The 17,897-nt window shown below is 49.2% G+C and overlaps 2 protein-coding genes across 3 annotated transcripts in view; one reads left to right on the top strand and one right to left on the bottom strand.

Annotated features, from left to right (window-relative positions):
• Syn1 (synapsin I) overlaps positions 1–17,897 on the bottom strand; it is a 69,326-nt gene that overhangs the window by 1,732 nt on the left and 49,697 nt on the right. For both annotated transcript variants that reach the window (XM_070040542.1, XM_070040543.1), the window contains exons 6-12: positions 4,506–4,568; positions 3,712–3,854; positions 3,546–3,620; positions 3,350–3,452; positions 1,428–1,574; positions 1,028–1,115; positions 332–920 (exon numbers count right to left, since the gene is read on the bottom strand). In XM_070040542.1, coding sequence (XP_069896643.1) covers positions 332–920; positions 1,028–1,115; positions 1,428–1,574; positions 3,350–3,452; positions 3,546–3,620; positions 3,712–3,854; positions 4,506–4,568 — 1,208 coding nt within the window. The remainder of the gene's footprint in view (positions 1–331; positions 921–1,027; positions 1,116–1,427; positions 1,575–3,349; positions 3,453–3,545; positions 3,621–3,711; positions 3,855–4,505; positions 4,569–17,897) is intronic.
• Positions 9,840–13,388, top strand: Timp1 (TIMP metallopeptidase inhibitor 1). Its single transcript, XM_070039191.1, has 6 exons — positions 9,840–9,945; positions 10,820–10,948; positions 12,077–12,156; positions 12,332–12,458; positions 12,668–12,792; positions 13,145–13,388. Exons 2-6 carry the CDS (start codon positions 10,828–10,830, stop codon positions 13,313–13,315), a joined length of 624 nt encoding a protein of 207 aa, XP_069895292.1. The 5' UTR covers positions 9,840–9,945; positions 10,820–10,827; the 3' UTR covers positions 13,316–13,388.

Genomic DNA, 17,897 nt, shown 5'->3' with positions numbered 1-17,897 from the left:
AGGAAAGCCTGAGTCGGGCTGGGCAGGGAGGTGCTGGAGACGGGTCTGTCAGGCACGGACTATGGGCCTGGAATTGGGGACTTTCCCAGGGCCTGTTGTGAAACGAGTGGAGGAAGGTGAATCGAAAGTGTCTGGGATCTGGCATCAAATCCCAGGATGGAGACAAGGATGTAGGTGGAGAGGAGGAGCGCCATCCAGGAGGAGGGGCTTGGCTTAGGCTGCAGGGTTCTCTGTTGGAAAGGACCTGAGCAGTGATGCTAGGGCTGCCCTACCAGGCCGGGAACCCGCTTTGTGAGCAGCAAGGAGAAGGCTGCTGTAGGGCCCTCCTTACTTGAGCTGGGGGTGCGGGGGACCCCCGGCAGCGGCGGTGGCGGGTGGTGGTACATCCTGGCTCGGTTTCTGGGCCAGCTGTGGCTTGGCAGGTCGTCCAGCAGGACCTGGGCCGCTGGGCCGGGGCTGCTGCGTGGTGGGTGGCCCGGTGCGAGGTCCGGGACCTGCCTGGCTAGCCTGGCGTGTGGGGCCTGCGGGGCCTGGGGGTTTCTGGGGAGGGCCCTGACGCTGCTGCCCAGCTTGTGGGGCCCCAGTGGCTTTTGGCGGAGCCGGGCCAGAGACCGATGTCTGACGGGTAGCCTGTGGAGGCGCCTGGCGCTGGGGAGATGGAGAAGCAGGCGGCCGGGCTGTAGGAGGCGCCCCAGGGCCTCCTGCCACTGGACGGGATTGGCGGCCTTGCCCCTGGGTCATTGGTGCGGCCTGCGACGCAGGCTGCTGGGGCGCAGAGGTGGGACTCGGTAGGCGCTGGGGCACAGGGCTGCCAGCTGGGGGTCCAAGGCCAGTAAGGTGCTGCTGGCCCTGTGGGGGCGGGCGCTGCTGCAGTGGGGGTCCCTGGCGTTGGGGTCCCGGGCCTGGCTGTGGAGGGCCGCCTGGTGGACAGAGAAGAAAGAACAAGAGGGAGTGAGAGATCATCTAACTGGAGAAGGTTGGGGGCAGAGAAAGCCAGCGAGGCTGGAGAAAGCTTCCTGTCACTTACCCTGAGGCGGGGGTCGTTGCTGAGCTGGAGGCCCCACAGGCTGCTGGGAGGTCTGGCGGCCCAAGGGCAGGGCCCCTGGGGACTGAGTCTGCGGCAGAGGAGTGGAACAGGACAGGTTAAAAATAGTTACCAGCCATAGTACACCATCCAATCAGAATGGCCCTCATTCCCTGTGTACTGGGTGTTGCCCCTTTTGTGGGCAGCTGAAGGGATGTGGGGCTGAGTCCTCCCCCTCATCCACACTCAGGTGGAGGACAGAGCTGCAGGCATGTATCATTGCTTTAAACAATTGGCAATTGAGGCCATAGGTGATGCTGGTAGCCTACTGAGTATCTGGTATATGGCCCATGCTTGACCAAAGGCTGGTCTCCTTGCCACTACTCATTACCAAGGGCCTGACCTGGCTGTGGGAGCCCCTGCCAGGGGAAGCATCCCTTTGCCGCTGTCTGGGCAGGGCCTGGGCCATCTTGTTGACCACAAGCTCCACGATGAGCTGCTTGTCTTCATCCTGGTGGTCACCAATGAGTGGCATGGAGGAGCCCACCACCTGGGGGAGGAAAGGGAGGCCAGTGAGAGAAGAGGCAGAAAGGACACAGGAGGTCACAATGACACCATGTATTCACTTGACCAAAGGCATGGACACTTGCAGGAAGTGAGGTCTGGTTCCAAAGAGGTATATTGGTTGTGTACTTCGAAGAAGGCTTGTCTGTGACAAGGCCCAGATCACTTAAGAATTGACTTTTTCCTCGTGGGACTTGAACTCTGGGCCTGGGTTCTATCCCTCAGCTCTTTTGTTCAAGGCTAGCACTCTACCATTTTGAGCCACAGCTCTACTTCTTGTTTTTGAGTGGTTAATTGGAGATAAGGAGTCTCATGTGGGACTTTTCTGCCTGAGCTGGCTTGGAACCATGATCTTCAGATTACAGCCTCCTGAGTAGCTAGCATTACAGGTGTGAGCTACTTGTGCTTGGCTGATACCTTTTAATGGTTTGAAAAAATATTTCATGGCAGATGAAAATTATATGAAATTTAAATTTCAGTGCCCATAAACAAAGGTTTTAGACAGAAACACACAAGTTGTATCCATACATACAGCCACATTTAGGATTTTACATCTTGCCTATGGCTACTTTCTGAGTTGAGCCAATCCAATGGAGACTATAGTGCCCAAAAAGCCTAAAACATCCACTGTCTGGTCCTTCACAGAAAATGTTTGCTGGTCTCAGCTTTAGAGTTTTCCAGGTAGGCATTTTGTCCTTTCCAAAGTGCTTCACTATTGTTTGGTGCCAGTGGCTTACACCCATAATCCTAAGTATTTAAGAGGCAGAGATCTGAGGATAATTGTTCAAAGCCAGCCCAAGCAGGAAAGTCCTTGAGATTCTTATCTCCAACTAGCCATCAAAAAGCCAGAATTGAGCCAAGCATGCCGGGCACTGGCAGTTCACACCTATAATCCTAGCTACTCAGGAGGTCAAGATCTGAGGATCATGGTTCAAAGCCAGTATGGGCAGTTAAGTCCATGAGACTTTTATCTCCAATAAACCACTAGAAGACTGGAAGTGTCACTGTGGCTCAAGTGGTAGAGCACTTGCCTTGAGCTGAAGTGCAGGGACAGCGCCCAGGCCCAGAGTAAAAGCCTCATGACTGACCCCCCCCCCCAAAAAAAAGCCAGAAATAAGCCAGGTGCAGGTGGCACGCCTGTAATCCTAGCTATATAGGATGCTGAGATCTGAAGATCGCAGTTCAAAGCCAGCCCAGGCAGGAACATCCATGAGACTCTTCAGTAAAGCACCAGAAAACTGGAAGTGGCACTGTGGCTCAAGTGGTAGGTTGCTAGCCTTGAGCTGAAGAGCTGAGGGACAGTGCCTGGGCCTAGAGTTCAAGACCATGACTGACAAAAAAAAGCCAGAAGTGGAGTTGTGGCTCAAGTGGTAGAGCACCTGCCTTAAGGAAAAAATACCTAGGCCCTGAGTTCAAGGCCCAATACTGGCATGAAAACAAACAAACATAAACCAAAGTACTTCTCTATTGGCTCAGTTCACAGGATACTTGAAAGGTAACTAACTGCTTTGCCATTTACCAAGGTGTCTCCATTCACTGAGCACTTTATATCTTGACAAGTATTTTTGCCATTTGTGAAGGGTGTCCAAGTTCACAGAGCCCAACTAGAGTTTACAGTTTTGCCATTAGTTCGGGATATCCCAGTTCACCAAACATTTTACAGTTTACTAGAGCACACTGCCATTCACTGAGGACTTTCTGTGTGACAGGTGCTTCCCAATTGAGAATGTTGCTGCCCCACCAGTCCCTGGCTGCCCCCACCTCAATGATGTGGTCCCTTCCATCCTTGCCGTGCAGAGCTTCCACTGCACAGATGTCCAGTCCCCCAAAAATCTCCGAACATGTGTCCACCCACAGCTTGTACCTGCCAAGACAAGAGCAGTGCAGCCTGTCAGTACCTTGCCAAGGTGGCCACTTTCCTATCCTCCTCCTCCTTTCCCAAGTGTGAATCCCTCACCTGTCTGACATGGCAATCTGCTCAAGCATCGCAGAACCAGTGTTGGTCTTCCAGTTCCCTGACACTGACGTCCTCCTGGGGAACAAGGAGGAAGAGGTTTGGGGGAGAGGGCTGAGATGTAGGAGGCAGGGCAGGAAACCTCCTAGGCCATAGTCTTTCCACTTACATGTAGGCCTTGTAGTTCTGCCCAATCTTCTGGACACGCACATCATATTTGGCATCAATAAAGGGCTCGGCAGTGGCATATGTCTTGGTCAGTGCCACAACACTTGCAATGTCCTGGAAGTCATGCTGGTTGTCCACCTTGACCTATATACATAGGGGAGAGGATCAGGCACCAGGAGGGGTATGTACACATGACACACAGGTACTCAAGCATGCAGTGTGGCAGATGCTGCACACAAACACAAAGCCAGCAGCGTATTTGAGCATACTACAACCATTGTGTTGTCCATTTTGAATGTGTAATGCCCATTTTAATACAGTTTTGAAAAAACTGCACATGGGACACATACACAGGACCACAGGACTCACCCCTACCCCCCCCCCAAAAAAAAAACAGGCATAGAGAGGCTAGGACACACTCAGACTTACAAATGCCAAGTCAGCTTGCCACACACACACAGACAAAATCAGCTGGATGGAAAGCATACCGGACCCCCAAGACCCTGCAACATAAAAAGTGACACAGTGCATATTCAGCACACAGGCATGCACATACACACAGGCTCAATATCAGACACATCAGCACAATAAAAGGACACAAAAGTGGCTGAAAGCATGATAGAAAAATGGGCTAGCTAAATTAGTTGAATAGAGGAAGACATCCCAGGACATAGTGTCAAACAGAATTACTGGCATGCATTGAACACAAAACCACTTACCACGATACACACCAGGGCCAGAAGCATGCATTCACAAATGCCCACATACATGCCTGCCCTCCAGCTGGGGACTCACCTTGCCCATCCCAGAGTGGGCATGCCCCATCTTTACGACCACAGGGTATGTTGTGCTGCTGAGCTGGTGGGGACAAAAGCAGCATGGTAAGGCTGCAGTGCTGACTACCAAGAATGAGAGAGGTGCTAGGTCCTGATGGCTCATGCCTGTAATCCTAGCCACTCAGAAGGCTAAGATCTGAGGATTGAGGTTTAAAGCTAGTCCAGACAGTAAAATCCATGAGACTCTTATTTCCAATTGAACACCAAAATCTTAGAGCACTGGCCTTGAGTACAAAGCTCAGGGACAGTACCCAAGCCCTAAGTTCAAGCCCCAGGACCTCCATACACACATACACAAAAGAGGAAGAGAGATGCCAGTGACCCCATTCAGAATGAGCCACACTAGGACCCATTTTGCAGAAAAGGCAGACAGCTGCTGGGAGTCACACAGCATCTGCAAACCCAGAACCCAAGCCCAGAATACAACCCCAAGCCCTATCTGCATGTCCCTTCCTCCACTCTCTCAGTGCCAAACTTCCCGCCCCTGCTTTCCCAGGCAGAGGCATGGAATGAGGGTGGGGGACTTTCCAGAAAAGAGAAAGTTTGTTTTTACAGTGAATGGATGATAGCAAAAGTGAGTGTGTGTATGGGGGTGTGGTGGTTAGCATGTAGCAACAGACCTTTCAGCCAAGCCTTATATGGAACACACATACACACGCATACATACACACACACACACACACACACACACATACACACACACACACACACAGGCACTCCCAAATCCTCAAAACTCAGATCTGCCCAGCTAAATCCAGATATGTCCATGCATGTTGAGATGGACAGCTGACACATGCTCAAAGCACATCAACTATGTGCTAACAGCTAGGGACAGAAGCTAGCACTCCTAGGCAGTACACAATCCATACTCTTAGATACAAAATCAGCACTTTGGAGCCCACACACATAGCCTCCCTCCTCTCCTCTAAAGACACATAACTGTCTGAGGGACATGCAAAGTAAAAAATCACCTTTGTAATACACAAAACAGAACTGGACACATACTCAACACTCCGAGGTAAACTTGCAACACTCCTAGGCATATGCACAACCAACAGAAGGGACTACACAAGACATACATGCTTTTTAGGTATTCTCCATAACCATAACTTCATCACTCGAGCCTGCCCCACATACCTGGGCAGACGAAATGCACATATAGACACACGTACACAGCATGCCTTGCTGTATGCATAACACAGAGAGACATACACATAAGCAGAGATACCACAGCTCTCCTAAGTATACACAACACACACACACACTCAGGAGAAAAAACTTTCAGTCTCCCATAACTCTGTCAAGTTAGAGAGAACTTGTTAGAGCAGGGTAGAAAGGTAGAATTCCCCAGGCTGCTGGGATGGTGGCAGTTCCCAACAGGCACAAGAAGCCCAGATACTCAAGGTGATCCATCAACCTTCAGGTTTGACCCTCTACACTTCCCTTTCCCTTCCTCATTTCCTAAATGACTTGCTTTATGGGGAGGAGAGTGTTGCTGAAAGGCATGGTTTGGGGACTGGTTGGGGTGAAGAAGGTTGTCTGGGCAGCATGCCAGGGAAATAGTGACATTCCACTCAAGCATCCCCAGAACACACAAGGGACCAAAGCATCCTTAGCACAATACTCAAGCACAAACAGATTCTCAGGAACAGACAGAGCACAGCTAGGCACGCATGCCCTTCCCAGAGCAGGCATTCACCAGAGACCTGTGGGCACACATGATTGCCCACTCTAATTTTCCAAGCCTTCTAGGTCTTTCTTTTCAGTATTAGAGATGGGACTCAGAGTTTTGTCACACTAGGCATGAGCTCTATCATTGAGCTATACCTCAGCTAGGTCCAGCTTTTCATAAACCCAAGTGGAAACAATGTTCAGTACGTGTAAGTGTGTGCCTACCATGATCCCTTCACCAGATCTCTTGGATAATCCCAGGCTTGAATTTGGGCCTATCCTCTTCCAAAGCTCCCCTACCAGGATCCTAAGGCTCTCACATGATCATAGCTTAACCCCTCTGTAGGCCTCAGTTTCTGATCTGTACAAAGAACCCAATCAAGCCCAAACACTTGGTGCATGATAGAATCTTCAGGTGTTTGCTCTGCACATGATAGCTGGTCCCCATAGGCCCTCCATACCTATTAAGCTCACGAGGTAGTCACAGGCCTAGACACCCTCTCGGAAGCCCACACCAACCCTGTTTCAAAACAAGGCAGGCATAGGAGGCTGAGATCTGAGGATCACAGTTCAAAGTCAGCCAACTCAGGAAAGTCAGTAAGACTTTTATGTCCAATTAACCACTAAAAAGCTGCAAGTGGAGCTATGGCTCAAGTGGTAGAGTGCTAGCTTTGAGATAAAAAAAAAGAGAGATCAGAGACAGCTCCCAGGTCCTGAGTTCAAGCTCCAGGACACACACACACACACACACACACACACACACACACACACACACACACACACACACACACGATCTGTGAAACAGCTGACCCCATCCACACTACTCCTCACATATAAACACGCAGCTAACTGTGTGCTGAGTCAAGTTTCAGAGTTAAAGAGCTGGCGTCAGAAGCAGGGTCAGGACAGGACTTTCCCTGTCCTCACTTCTCCTTCAGTCCCGCCACTCCGTTACTCAGCACCCTGTTTCACTCACTCTCACTCCCCACTTTCACAATCAGCTACTAGAAGTTCTTGGTTTCTTCCTTCCTTTTCTCCCTCTTTAGTCCTCTAATAGTCATTTCTTCACTCTCATTCCTGGACAGGTCTTTCAACCACTTTGTGTCCGTTTCCTCATCAGATAAACTCACAGGAATGTTGTGAGGAGTAAGTCAGAGATTTTCTTTTGGAGGGGGGGAACCCCTCTTAGCTCACTATCTGGCAAAACTTCAGTAAACTTGTCTTTAAAAAATGTTGGGGGCAACGAGCTTTACAACGTTGGTGCGGGGTGGGGGGGGAGGTGGGGAGGATTGGGTGGGGGGATGGGGGGGAGGCTGGGAAGGGATGTGAAGGGTAAACAAAGGAGGAGGCTGCAATGCTTGATAAGAAATGTATGCATTATCCTGCCCATGTAATTGTAACCCCTCTGTACAGTGTGTTCACAAAAATAAATAAAATAAAATAAAAAATAAGAAAAAAATGTTGGGGGCTGGGCTGGGAAGGTGGCTTAGTGGTAGAGTGCTTGCCTAACATGCATGAAGCCCTGGGTTCAATTTCTCAGTACCACATACACAGAAAATGCTGGAAGTGGCACTGTGGCTTGAGTGGTAGAGTGCTAACCTTGAGCAAATGAAGCTCAGGGACAGCATTCAGGCCGTGAATTCAAGCCCCAGGACTGGCAAAAAAAGTGTTGGAGGCTGAGTTACGGGCATGGCTCAAGTAATAGAGAGCACAAGCACAAGGCCCTGGGTTCAAACTCTAGTACCACCAGAAAAAGAGTGTTGGGTACCATCATCACCACAACCACCGCCATTTCCACCACTACCAGTTTAACATCTTTTCATTAGCTAACATTAATGAACAAGGATAAGAAAGTTCTTTTTTTTTTTTTTTTTTTTGTCAGTCCTGGGCTTGAACTCTGGGCTTGAGCACTGTCCCTCAGCTCTTCAGCTCAAGGCTAGTGCTCTACCACTGGGAGCTACAGCGTCACTTCCGGTTTTCTGGTGGTTTATTGGAGATAAGAGTTTCACGGACTTTCTTGCCTGGGCTGGCTTTGAACTGTGATCCTCAGATCTCAGCCTCCTGAGTAGCTAGGATTACAGGCGAGAGCCACCACCGGGCTTCCATGAGATTCTTATCTCCAATAAACCACCAGAGAACCAGAAGTGGCACTGTGGCTCAAGTAGTAGAGCACTCACCTTGAGCTGAAGAGCTAAGGGACAGCACCTAGTCCCTGAGTTCAAGCCCCATGACCAACAAAACAAATCAAAAAACCCTTTAGAACAGTGCTTGGTACACAGTTAAGCTGCTGGTCTCCGGAGGTGGTTTTTATTCTGCTGCGGTTATTGAGCTAACCTCCCTAAGTTAATCAAGCTTAATTAGCAAGGGGATAATAGAGAGTTACTGAGATAATTTATACAAAGAGCTAAGCTCACCGTACACAGTAAGTGTTCAATAAGTGGCTGCTGTCATCACTATCATCATCATTATTGTTGTTCTGTCATCCCTGAATTAACCGAGGCTGTTAATCAGCCCTCAGAACCCATCCCCAAGACCCCAGGGAATCTTCCTGCATCATCAGGAAGCTGGTGGGCAGGGGTTGCCTCATCCTATCCTCAAATAGGGGCGTGGGATGGTTGGTGGGGAAGGGGTAGGGCAGGATGGGGTGGGGATTGGTTTTCTACTGACTCACTAGCTTTTACCACCATTCACCCCCCCACTTTCTGTGCTCACCCCCACCATTCCAAACTTGCTAGGATTGTGCCAAGCATGGGTTAGAATCCCAGGGCCTGGGAGCCTACATTTGAATCTCAGCCATATCCTGTGACCCTGGGAAAGTTCTTTAGTTCTATGGCTCATTTTCTCCTGGTTCCCACCTCAGAGGCTTGCTGTAAGCTTTTAAGGGAGGTAAATTATATCGAGTACCTGGTACACAGCCAGTGACATATAAATGTTGGCTATTTGCCTCTGTGTGTGTGTGTGTGTGTGTGTGTGTGTGTGTGTGTGTGTGTGTGTGTGTGTGTGTGTGTGTGTGTGTGTGTGTTCACCCAATGGCACAGGGAATGGAACTCCGGATCCATTCACACATGCACCCTTCTTCTGACCCACATCTTCAGGTTCTTGTTGTTTTTGAGAACAGATTATTACTGTGCCTCTAGTTCCAGGCCACCTTCATCCAGTTCCAGTTCTGCCATTTGTTAACTCTGTGATCTTGGATAAGCCGCATAACCTCTTGGTGTGTCCCTACCGCGTTTTTCACTTGCCTTCTGTCCTTCCATTGCTTTTCTTCAGTTTCCCTTCTGCCACCCCTCACCAGAAAGTCAGACATAACAGGAAAGTGATTCTTGAGGGCTTGGCACACAGTAGATGCACAGTAAACGTCTGAGGACTGAACTAATTCGGGCTTCAGGCATGAGAACCTTGGGGTATGTGGGATGGGAGAGATTTGGCAGATTTTCGGCTCGGCTCTGGCTGCCTGCAGCTGCTTTGAGGCTGCGAGAAGGAATGTTTGCGACGACGTGGAGGGGGAGGAGGAGGGGGCAGCAGCGGCGACGTAGGCGGGGGAGGGTGTATCTTCTTTGGGCAACCCTCGGCCCGCCCCTAGGCCTGGGCTAGGGATGAGTAATGCATCCTGGAAGCCTGGAGGCTGTGATTTCCGCGCCAACCCCGCCCCTCGCGTGGACATTTATTCTCCACCGCTCAGGCCCTGCCGCCATCGCCGCAGATCAGGAGCCTAGAGAGACACAGCGGTAAGCAGGGGCCCCGTGTCCTGGCCAGGCTGAGGATGGAGTCTGTGCGCCAGCCTCCAGGCCCATCCAAGTCTTTTGCCAGATGCCAGCCTGCACAGACTTCCTGTGGGCACCAGGATTCTGGTCTCACCGAGGGGGGAACAGATAAAAGGGAGAAATGGAATGCCCCCCCCCCCACCTGACTCTCTAAACTCCCTGGAGCTCCTATCATCCATCTCCAATCACCACAAACCCATGACTTCCCTATACTACCAAGGGCTCCCAACTTGTCAACACCTCTCATTCCTTGCCCCCCCCCAGTTCCCACTGCAGCCCTTCTGAAGCTCCTAAACTCCCTCTCCCTAAACTCCTCAATCTCCAACTCCCTAAATCTCAAAACTTCCTTTGGTCTCAAATCCCTCAAGCTGCCCCTTTGCCTTAAACTTCCCAAATCCCTTAACTCCCAACTTCCCCAGCTCCTGACCCCATAATCTAAGATTTCCTCAATCTTCCTAAATTTCCTCCAGGACCTCTGTCTCTTAATAGGCACAGACTCTAAACTCCCGACCTTCCCCAGACTTCTCTAGGCTCCCAGCCATCAGATTTCTCAACCATAAACTCCTCAGCCTTCAGACACTCCCAACTCCCTTAAACGCTCAAACTTCTCAAACTTCCCAGCAGCCCCTCTTCACCAACTTCCACAACCCTATAATTTCCCAATTCAATCAGTCCCCTAAATAATTGTCCCAACTCTCTAAGTCTTAAACTCTGAGCTCCCTAAACCCTGTAAGATTCCCCAACTCCATGCCCAAATTGAGTTAGATAACCCTTTAGGCTATCAGGGTCTACAGATCAGCTGGGGTGGGGGCTGTCTAACACTCTTCTTTCCCAACAGAAGCCACCATGACCCCCTTTGCACCCCTGGCCTCTGGCATGCTCCTGTTACTGTCACTGATATCCCCCAGCAGGGCCTGCACCTGTGCCCCACCCCACCCACAGACAGCCTTCTGCAACTCTGACCTCGGTGAGTCTGGTCCCTCCCTGGCCACATCCTCTACCTGCTTAGCTTTGCGTGGCAGCTATCTCCAGCACATTTCCACTCATTCGAGCATCTCTCTGTTTTGGCCACACTGGCATCCTCAGGCTTCCAAGAATATGCCATTCTCAATCTCCCCTCATCGCCTGTGTGCTGGCTGCTCCCTGTTTCTGCCAAACCCTGCCATCAGGTTATGTAGATAAGGAGGCGGCCATAAAATTTTAACTCCCCAGGACTCCTGATTTTGTCCAAGGAAAAAAAAATTCTAAATGATACTTGTGAAGAAACAATAAGATTTTATCCAAGGCCATTCCCATAAGCAGGAGGACCATGGCAATGAGATTTTTCAGTGGGGGAGGGAGATTGGGCTCACTTTCCAATACAGCGTGGGCAAGTGGGACTCTACTGCCAAGGAGCAGGTAAGGGAGTGATCAGTGACTGGAGACATCAGGGGTGTGGGGGTGGCGTGGAGGTGGGGATTCTGGCTAAAGTTCTCTAACAGGATTCTTGCTGAAACCAGGCCCAGGTGATGAGACAACATGTGGGCTTGGTGGAGGATGAAGAGCCCCATCAGATATTGAGGGAAATCAGATATGGGTGTGTGGGGTCTCACTAAACTGACTTAGGATTCTTTGCTAAATATGGATTTTACAAGAAAGTTGCACAGGTGGCCCTGGGAGAAATTTCAATAGCCTAAAAAGTTTAGCCAAGCAAAGATTCTTTGTCTGCCCCCTTACCTGATTTTATAATTCCTCACCACACTTACACTTAACATCCTCTAACATTCCACCTACGTCTTTATTTTTAGTCTGTCTCCTCTTGTTGGGAGTGTGGGCTCCACAAGGGAAGAGAGATCTGTGTTTTGTTCAATGCTGTGTTCCTCTCTGGCACTCCATAGTGCCTGACATACAGAAGGCACTCCAAAAATATTTGTTGAGTGAATGAACAAATGAAGATATGAAAAAAGCTTAATGCATTCAATGAATCTGAACAGATGTATAAACCACTTTGTGTGTTGTCTTTGTTGGCATTATAATGAATAAATGCTTCTACTATGATGACTTTTTATTGGCTTATGTCACTCATTTCATTCCTTTCCCCCTCTCTGTTCTGTAGTCATAAGGGCCAAGTTTGTGGGGACCGCAGAAGTGAACCAGACCACCTTTTACCAGCGTTATGAGATCAAGATGACTAAGGTATCCCTCATACCCCTCCCTAACAGTCCCTAACATCCTCCTCAAAATAGCCGCTGCTCACCAGTTAGCGAAGAAGCTGTCTGTGATCTCGGGATTTAGGTATGTGACTTCAGGGAAGCACACGGAGTGGGAGGATTATGTCGGTAAAAGGACTTTTCCCCTCATCTGTCAACAGATGTTCAAAGGATTCAACGCCTTGGGGCTTGCCGCGGACATCCGGTACGTCTACACCCCCGCCATGGAGAGCGTCTGCGGATACTTCCACGAGTCCCAGAACCGCAGCGAGGAGTTTCTCATCGCTGGTGAGGCCCCGCCCCCTTCCCCGAGCCACACCCACACGTCCTCAGCCGCCCCCCACCGGGTGGGGGCGACACTCTGAAGGGAAACCAATTTCAGTCTGTCGGAAGGGCCAGGACTTTGTCCCGCTGTCTTCAAGTCTAAGGCTCTAATCAGGTGCCTCCCGCCTCCCCCTCACTGAAAGTTTTCTGTTGGTTTCCCCTCTCCCTCCCAGGACAACTGCGAAATGGGTACTTGCACATCACCACCTGCAGTTTCCTGGCTCCCTGGCACAGTTTGAGTGCTGCTCAGCGCAGAGGCTTCACCAAGACCTACAGTGCTGGCTGTCAGGCATGCACAGTGAGTGCCTGAGCCTTGCCTTCCACCTGGACTTCATTCTCATGGCTCTTCCTCAAACACTGGGCTTGTTTCTTCCCCTCTCTGGCGGTTGTTGGCTTTGCAGCTGCCTTCCAAACCCGAGCTCTGTCCTTGATGTCTCTTGTCATTCTCCCAAACCTGACACTGCTCCCTTGGAAATTTTGGTTGGGTCTTTGCCCTATGTGTGATTACTTGGGATTGCTTGTTTTTTTCACTGAACTTTCTTCTTCTCTCCAACTCTCCTGTATGTAGCTCATGTTGCCAGCTGAGGAAAGTTCTCTCTCTAGGGGAGGGAGTGAAAGGAAGACAAACTGACCTTTCTTTTCTCTTCCAGGTGTTTCCATGTTCATCCATTCCCTGCAAACTGGAGAGTGACTCTCATTGCTTGTGGACAGACCAGCTCCTCCTGGGTTCAGAGAAGGGCTTCCAGAGTCGCCACCTTGCCTGCCTGCCACGGGAGCCAGGGCTCTGTACCTGGCAGTCCCTGCGGGCCCGGACAGCCTGAAGCCTGGTCCCACTGTTCAACTCCTTTCCTCTCCTTTCTTCCAGATGGTGAAATAAAAAAGTACCACCCAGCAGACACTGTCTCTGTGTAGTTAGTGCCTAGGAACAGACTCGTCAATGATAGCCTGGGACTAATGGGAGAGGGTGCAAGGTATTGGGTGTGGGGTTTCAGATGCTTAACATGTACAAGGCAAAAAAACAACAAAAACCCCAAGATGATGTTGAGGCTAGGTGCTGGTGGCTCACAGCTGTAATCCTAGCTACTCAAGTGGCTAAAATTTGAAGATCAAAGTTTGAAGCCAGCCTGACAGACAAACCCACTAGACAAATCCACCAGTCTCTTCAATTCACCAGCAAAAAGGTGGACTGGAGGTATGTTTCAAGTGGTAGAGTGCTAGCTGCTAGCAAAAAAGGCTGAACCACAGCACAAGGCTCTGAGTTCAACTGTGGTATCAGCACACACACAAAAAGATGTTAGGGTTTTATATTTCACACAAAACTTGACGCACTGGTAGTAACATCAATATTGGATTCCTACTGATGATCTACAGAATCAGTAATGGTCATTTAACCCATATTTTCACTTTTAATTTATCAACTACTTTCTGGTTTCATTCTGCTACAATAATTTCTAATTCCTAATTGTCCAGGGCATTTTAGATAGTAAGTGAACCCACAACCATAAATCCTCTCAGTCACAAACTTCATTTAAGGAAGTCTTTGGGAAGGTCCTGGTCACTTGACCAACAGCTATCCTTTCCTTAGGCTTTGTTCTGAGGTCCTGTGGGGATGCCCTGCCCCAGCCTTGGTCACTATCCCCACCCTTAGGTGGTTATCTTTAACTTGAATTTAAGGGGAGGGGACTCAAGTCCCTTTTTGTGTCCCAGCCAGGGATTCTAGAAGGAGGAGCAGCCATGGCCCAGGATTTGTTGGTGTAGGAATGGTGGGATAGGGAAGAAGAATGATGGGGAAGTACTTCAGCTTTGCCTTTATCCCCTCCCCACCTCCACCTCCTCCTGATAGAAAATCAGGTTGACCCAGGCACAGGAGCCCACACCCTATACCTCTTCTACTTAGCTGTCCCTTCCTATACTGAAGTCTCTAGACCTGACCCTTACCTTCTGAACTTATCTTCTATAAAACTCAAATGTAAGCCCTCCAAATACTATCTCTGGACCTTTCAGTTCCCAAAGCTGGGTCTCAATCCTTCAGCCTTTTACACAATCCCTACCTCCTGCTCCCAGAACTCCAAAGATCCTGACTCTAGTGAGAACTCTAGGAACCAGAATTTCCAGTGGTGTATTCAGTGGAACACCCAAGAGTTCTGTTGACCTGAGTCTGTTTTAAAAAGGCTCCAGGGGCTGGGAAGGTGGCTCAGTGGTAGAGTGCTTGCCTTGCATGCATGAGGCCCTGGGTTTGAGTCCTCAGCACCCCATAAGAAAAAAGAAAAAAGCCAGAAGTGGTGTTGTGGTTCATGTGGTAGAGCGCTAGCCTTGAGCTGAAGAGCTGAGGGACAGCGCCCAGGCCCAGAGTTCAGGCCCCACGAACGGACCCCCCCCCCAAAAAAAAAGGCTCCGATAGGTCTTCTTTGGTAAAGGAAATAATGCCTAATTTCCCTTCCATCAGACCACTTGTACATGGTGGCACATACCTGTAATCCTAGCTCAGTAACAAAAATAAAATATTGGCTTCTCACTTGGACTTGTAAATGTCCAAAGGTACACTAAAAGCAGAAGAAAAGCTTGGTATCCCTGCCTCCATTTTGTATCTGTGTCCTTTACTCAGAGCCATTTTCTTCTGCAGTCACCTTGCAGCCACCTTGGAGACCAGGAAGGATGATAACATCTTGTGATAAGTCAGTACTTACAGTAACAATGCCTTTCTTATCTTGACCAGGCTCCACCTGATCATCCAGAGAGGAGGACCGATCGGTCCACCTATGACCACCTCTAACCTTGGGACAACACCAGTGATCCAGACTGTTTGATGAGGCACACTTTTGCCCCTCGACCCCCCTCCTTCCCCTATTAAAACCTGAAGCTTAGCAGGGCACTGATGGTTCATGCCAGTAATCCTAGCTACTCAGGAGGCTGAGATCTGAGGTCATAGTTCAAAGACGGCCTAGGCAGGAAAGTCTCTGCAACTCTTATCTCTGGTTAACCATCAGAAAACCAGAAGTGGCATTGAGAGTCAAAGTGGTAGGGAACTAGCTAAACTTGAGCAAAAGAGCGCAGGGACAGAACCCGGACCCTGAGTTCCAGCCCCACAACCAACAACAACAAACCCACTTAAGCTCATCTATATATTCCAAAGGCAGGCTCAAGCACATACTTTGCTTAGTCCCCTGAGTATCCACAGTTCTGTAATAAACCTCCTTTCTCTGCCCTTTACCACTATTTAGATCTTTATTTGAAAGAGATGCTGGACCTGACATAGTGACATTTCACAAGTCTGGGGCTCTAGATTACAATTCCAGTTACAACACTTGGGAGGCAGAGACAGGAAGATCATGAATTCAAGATCAACCTGGGCTACATCCCTAATTCTATACCAGCCTAGGCAACAAAACAAAACAAATCCAACCAAAAATAAGGACAAAAAATAACCCTAAACAAACAGCAACAACAAAGTAAAAAAGAATCTAGGCCTCAGGCTACAGTACAGCTCACTAGTAGTATATTTGCAGAAGGAAACAACCAGGCCTCTTTCAGGTCACTTGAGATGACTAAGGGTGACCCCTGAGTCTTCTATGGTCCTGTCTTGGGAGGGGGGTATTCTGCATTCCTGGGAGCTTCCTTCAGGCCCAAGTTATACCCTGCATCATGATGGGCTGAGTTTTGTTTTCGTGCTGGTCTTGGGGCTTGTACTCAGGGCCTGGGCCCTATCCTTGAGACTCTTTCTCAAGGCTAGCACTATACCACTTGAGCCACAGATCCACTTCTGGCTTTTTCTGAGTAGCTTATTGGAGATAAGAGTCTCAGGTACTTTCCTGCCTGGGCTAGCTTCAAATCATTATCCTCAGATCTCAGCTTCCTGTGTAGCTATGATAACATATGTGAGCCACCACCAGTATCCAGCTCAGATTTTTTGTGTTCCTCCTGCCTCTTCTTCTCAACTGCCAAGATTACAGGCCTGAGCCACTATACCTAGCTTAGACTGGCAGATTTTGAGCATATAGTACTCATGTATCTGAGCAGGAAATGTTGGCATTTAAGATGGCATCTACACATCAGTTATGTCTGGGAAGGTCTGAACCTTGCCTGCCAAAAAGGACAAATGACAGCCTTTGTGGATGAGCATGACTACAAGGGAAGAAGGACCTAGGTTCAATTCTGGTCCCAGTGACATTATCACTATTCCCTCAGAAGACTGAAAGATTTCAGCAGCTCCTGAAAATTCAACAAATGTTCCTATTAGCTCCCAGCTGTCTTAAGTGGCTCCCTGATTTTGGGAACCCATTCCTGTGTCCTCAGCTTCTTAGTCCCTGAAGGAAAAGAAAGTACAGAGTGACAGAGGAAGGATGATAACCTACCATGGAGGCCATTCTCCTGTCAACCTGTCTACCTTGCAGGTAGAATTTGCATCCAAACCCTAGTCCAGAAAAGTATACAAGTCTACCCTCCTTCCCCCATCCCCCAGACTCAGCATGAGCATCCCATAGGATCTATATACTCCTGGGATCATCATACCCACATTATTCTTCTAGAAAACTCTATTGAGAGCAATGCACAAGCTTTCAGTGTGTCCATGTACAACTCTCTGGGAGAGATTCTGTGCAGGCTGAGAGGATGCGTGTAGGCATCACAACCCTGTGAGGTGTGTAGCCAGGATTCACCCCAGTGGGTTGTCCAGTTTAGTGGGTGTCCTGGGGACCAACCCTTCCTTCATCTGAGTCTCAGTCTTCCTCTCTAGGCAAATGAATATCATAGCCCTTACCTAGAATCTTTCAGGGGTCTGTGCTATGGCTAGGGGATTATTGTGAAATGTTTGTGGACTAGGTATTTTTCATGTCAAAGCACATGAAACTCTGAGGCTGGAGGTGTGGTTCAGACATAGAGCCCTTGCCTAGAGTGCACAAACTTAGGACTTGATCCCTAGTATGGCAAAACAAAAAACAAAGCCACAAGCAAACACTTGGGACTCTCACAACAATATCTTTTTTTTTTTTTTGCCAGTCCTGAGGTTTGAACTCAGTGTCTAGAGGCTGTCCCTGAGCTTTTTATTTTTTGCTTAAGGCTAGCACTCTAGCACTTGAGTCACAGCACCACTTCTGGCTTTATCTGTTTATGTGGTACTGAGGAATTGAACCTAGAGCTTCATGCATGCTAGGCAAGCACTCAGCCACTAAGCTACATTCCCAGCCGCATAACAATAGGTTAATATGCATTATCACTAACAGTGACCTAATTTCTAGACAGGCAGAGGAGTGTTAAGAATGTGAACATTGGGCTGGGAAGGTGGCTCAGTGGTAGAGCGTTTGCCTTGCATGCCTGAGGCCCTGGGTTCGATTCCTCAGCACCACATAAGTAAAAAGAAAAAAGCTGGAAGTGGCTCTGTGGCTCAAGTGGTAGAGCGCTAGCCTT

This window comes from Dipodomys merriami, unplaced genomic scaffold (genome assembly GCF_024711535.1).
Source record: "Dipodomys merriami isolate MVZ:Mamm:240054 unplaced genomic scaffold, mDipMer1.0.p SCAF_3, whole genome shotgun sequence".
Classification (NCBI taxonomy): Eukaryota; Metazoa; Chordata; class Mammalia; order Rodentia; family Heteromyidae; genus Dipodomys; species Dipodomys merriami.
The sequence above is the reverse complement of the archived record's forward strand: the minus strand, read 5'-3'. Positions and strand labels throughout refer to the sequence as shown.

Excerpts from the sequence above, each read along its gene's own strand:
- Timp1 (XM_070039191.1), top strand. The coding sequence starts at position 10,828 with ATGACCCCCTTTGCACCCCTGGCCTCTGGCATGCTCCTGTTACTGTCA. Across the intron at positions 10,949-12,076 it reads CTTCTGCAACTCTGACCTCG|TCATAAGGGCCAAGTTTGTG; the intron begins GTGAGTCTGGTC and ends TCTGTTCTGTAG. Across the intron at positions 12,793-13,144 it reads CTGGCTGTCAGGCATGCACA|GTGTTTCCATGTTCATCCAT; the intron begins GTGAGTGCCTGA and ends TTTCTCTTCCAG.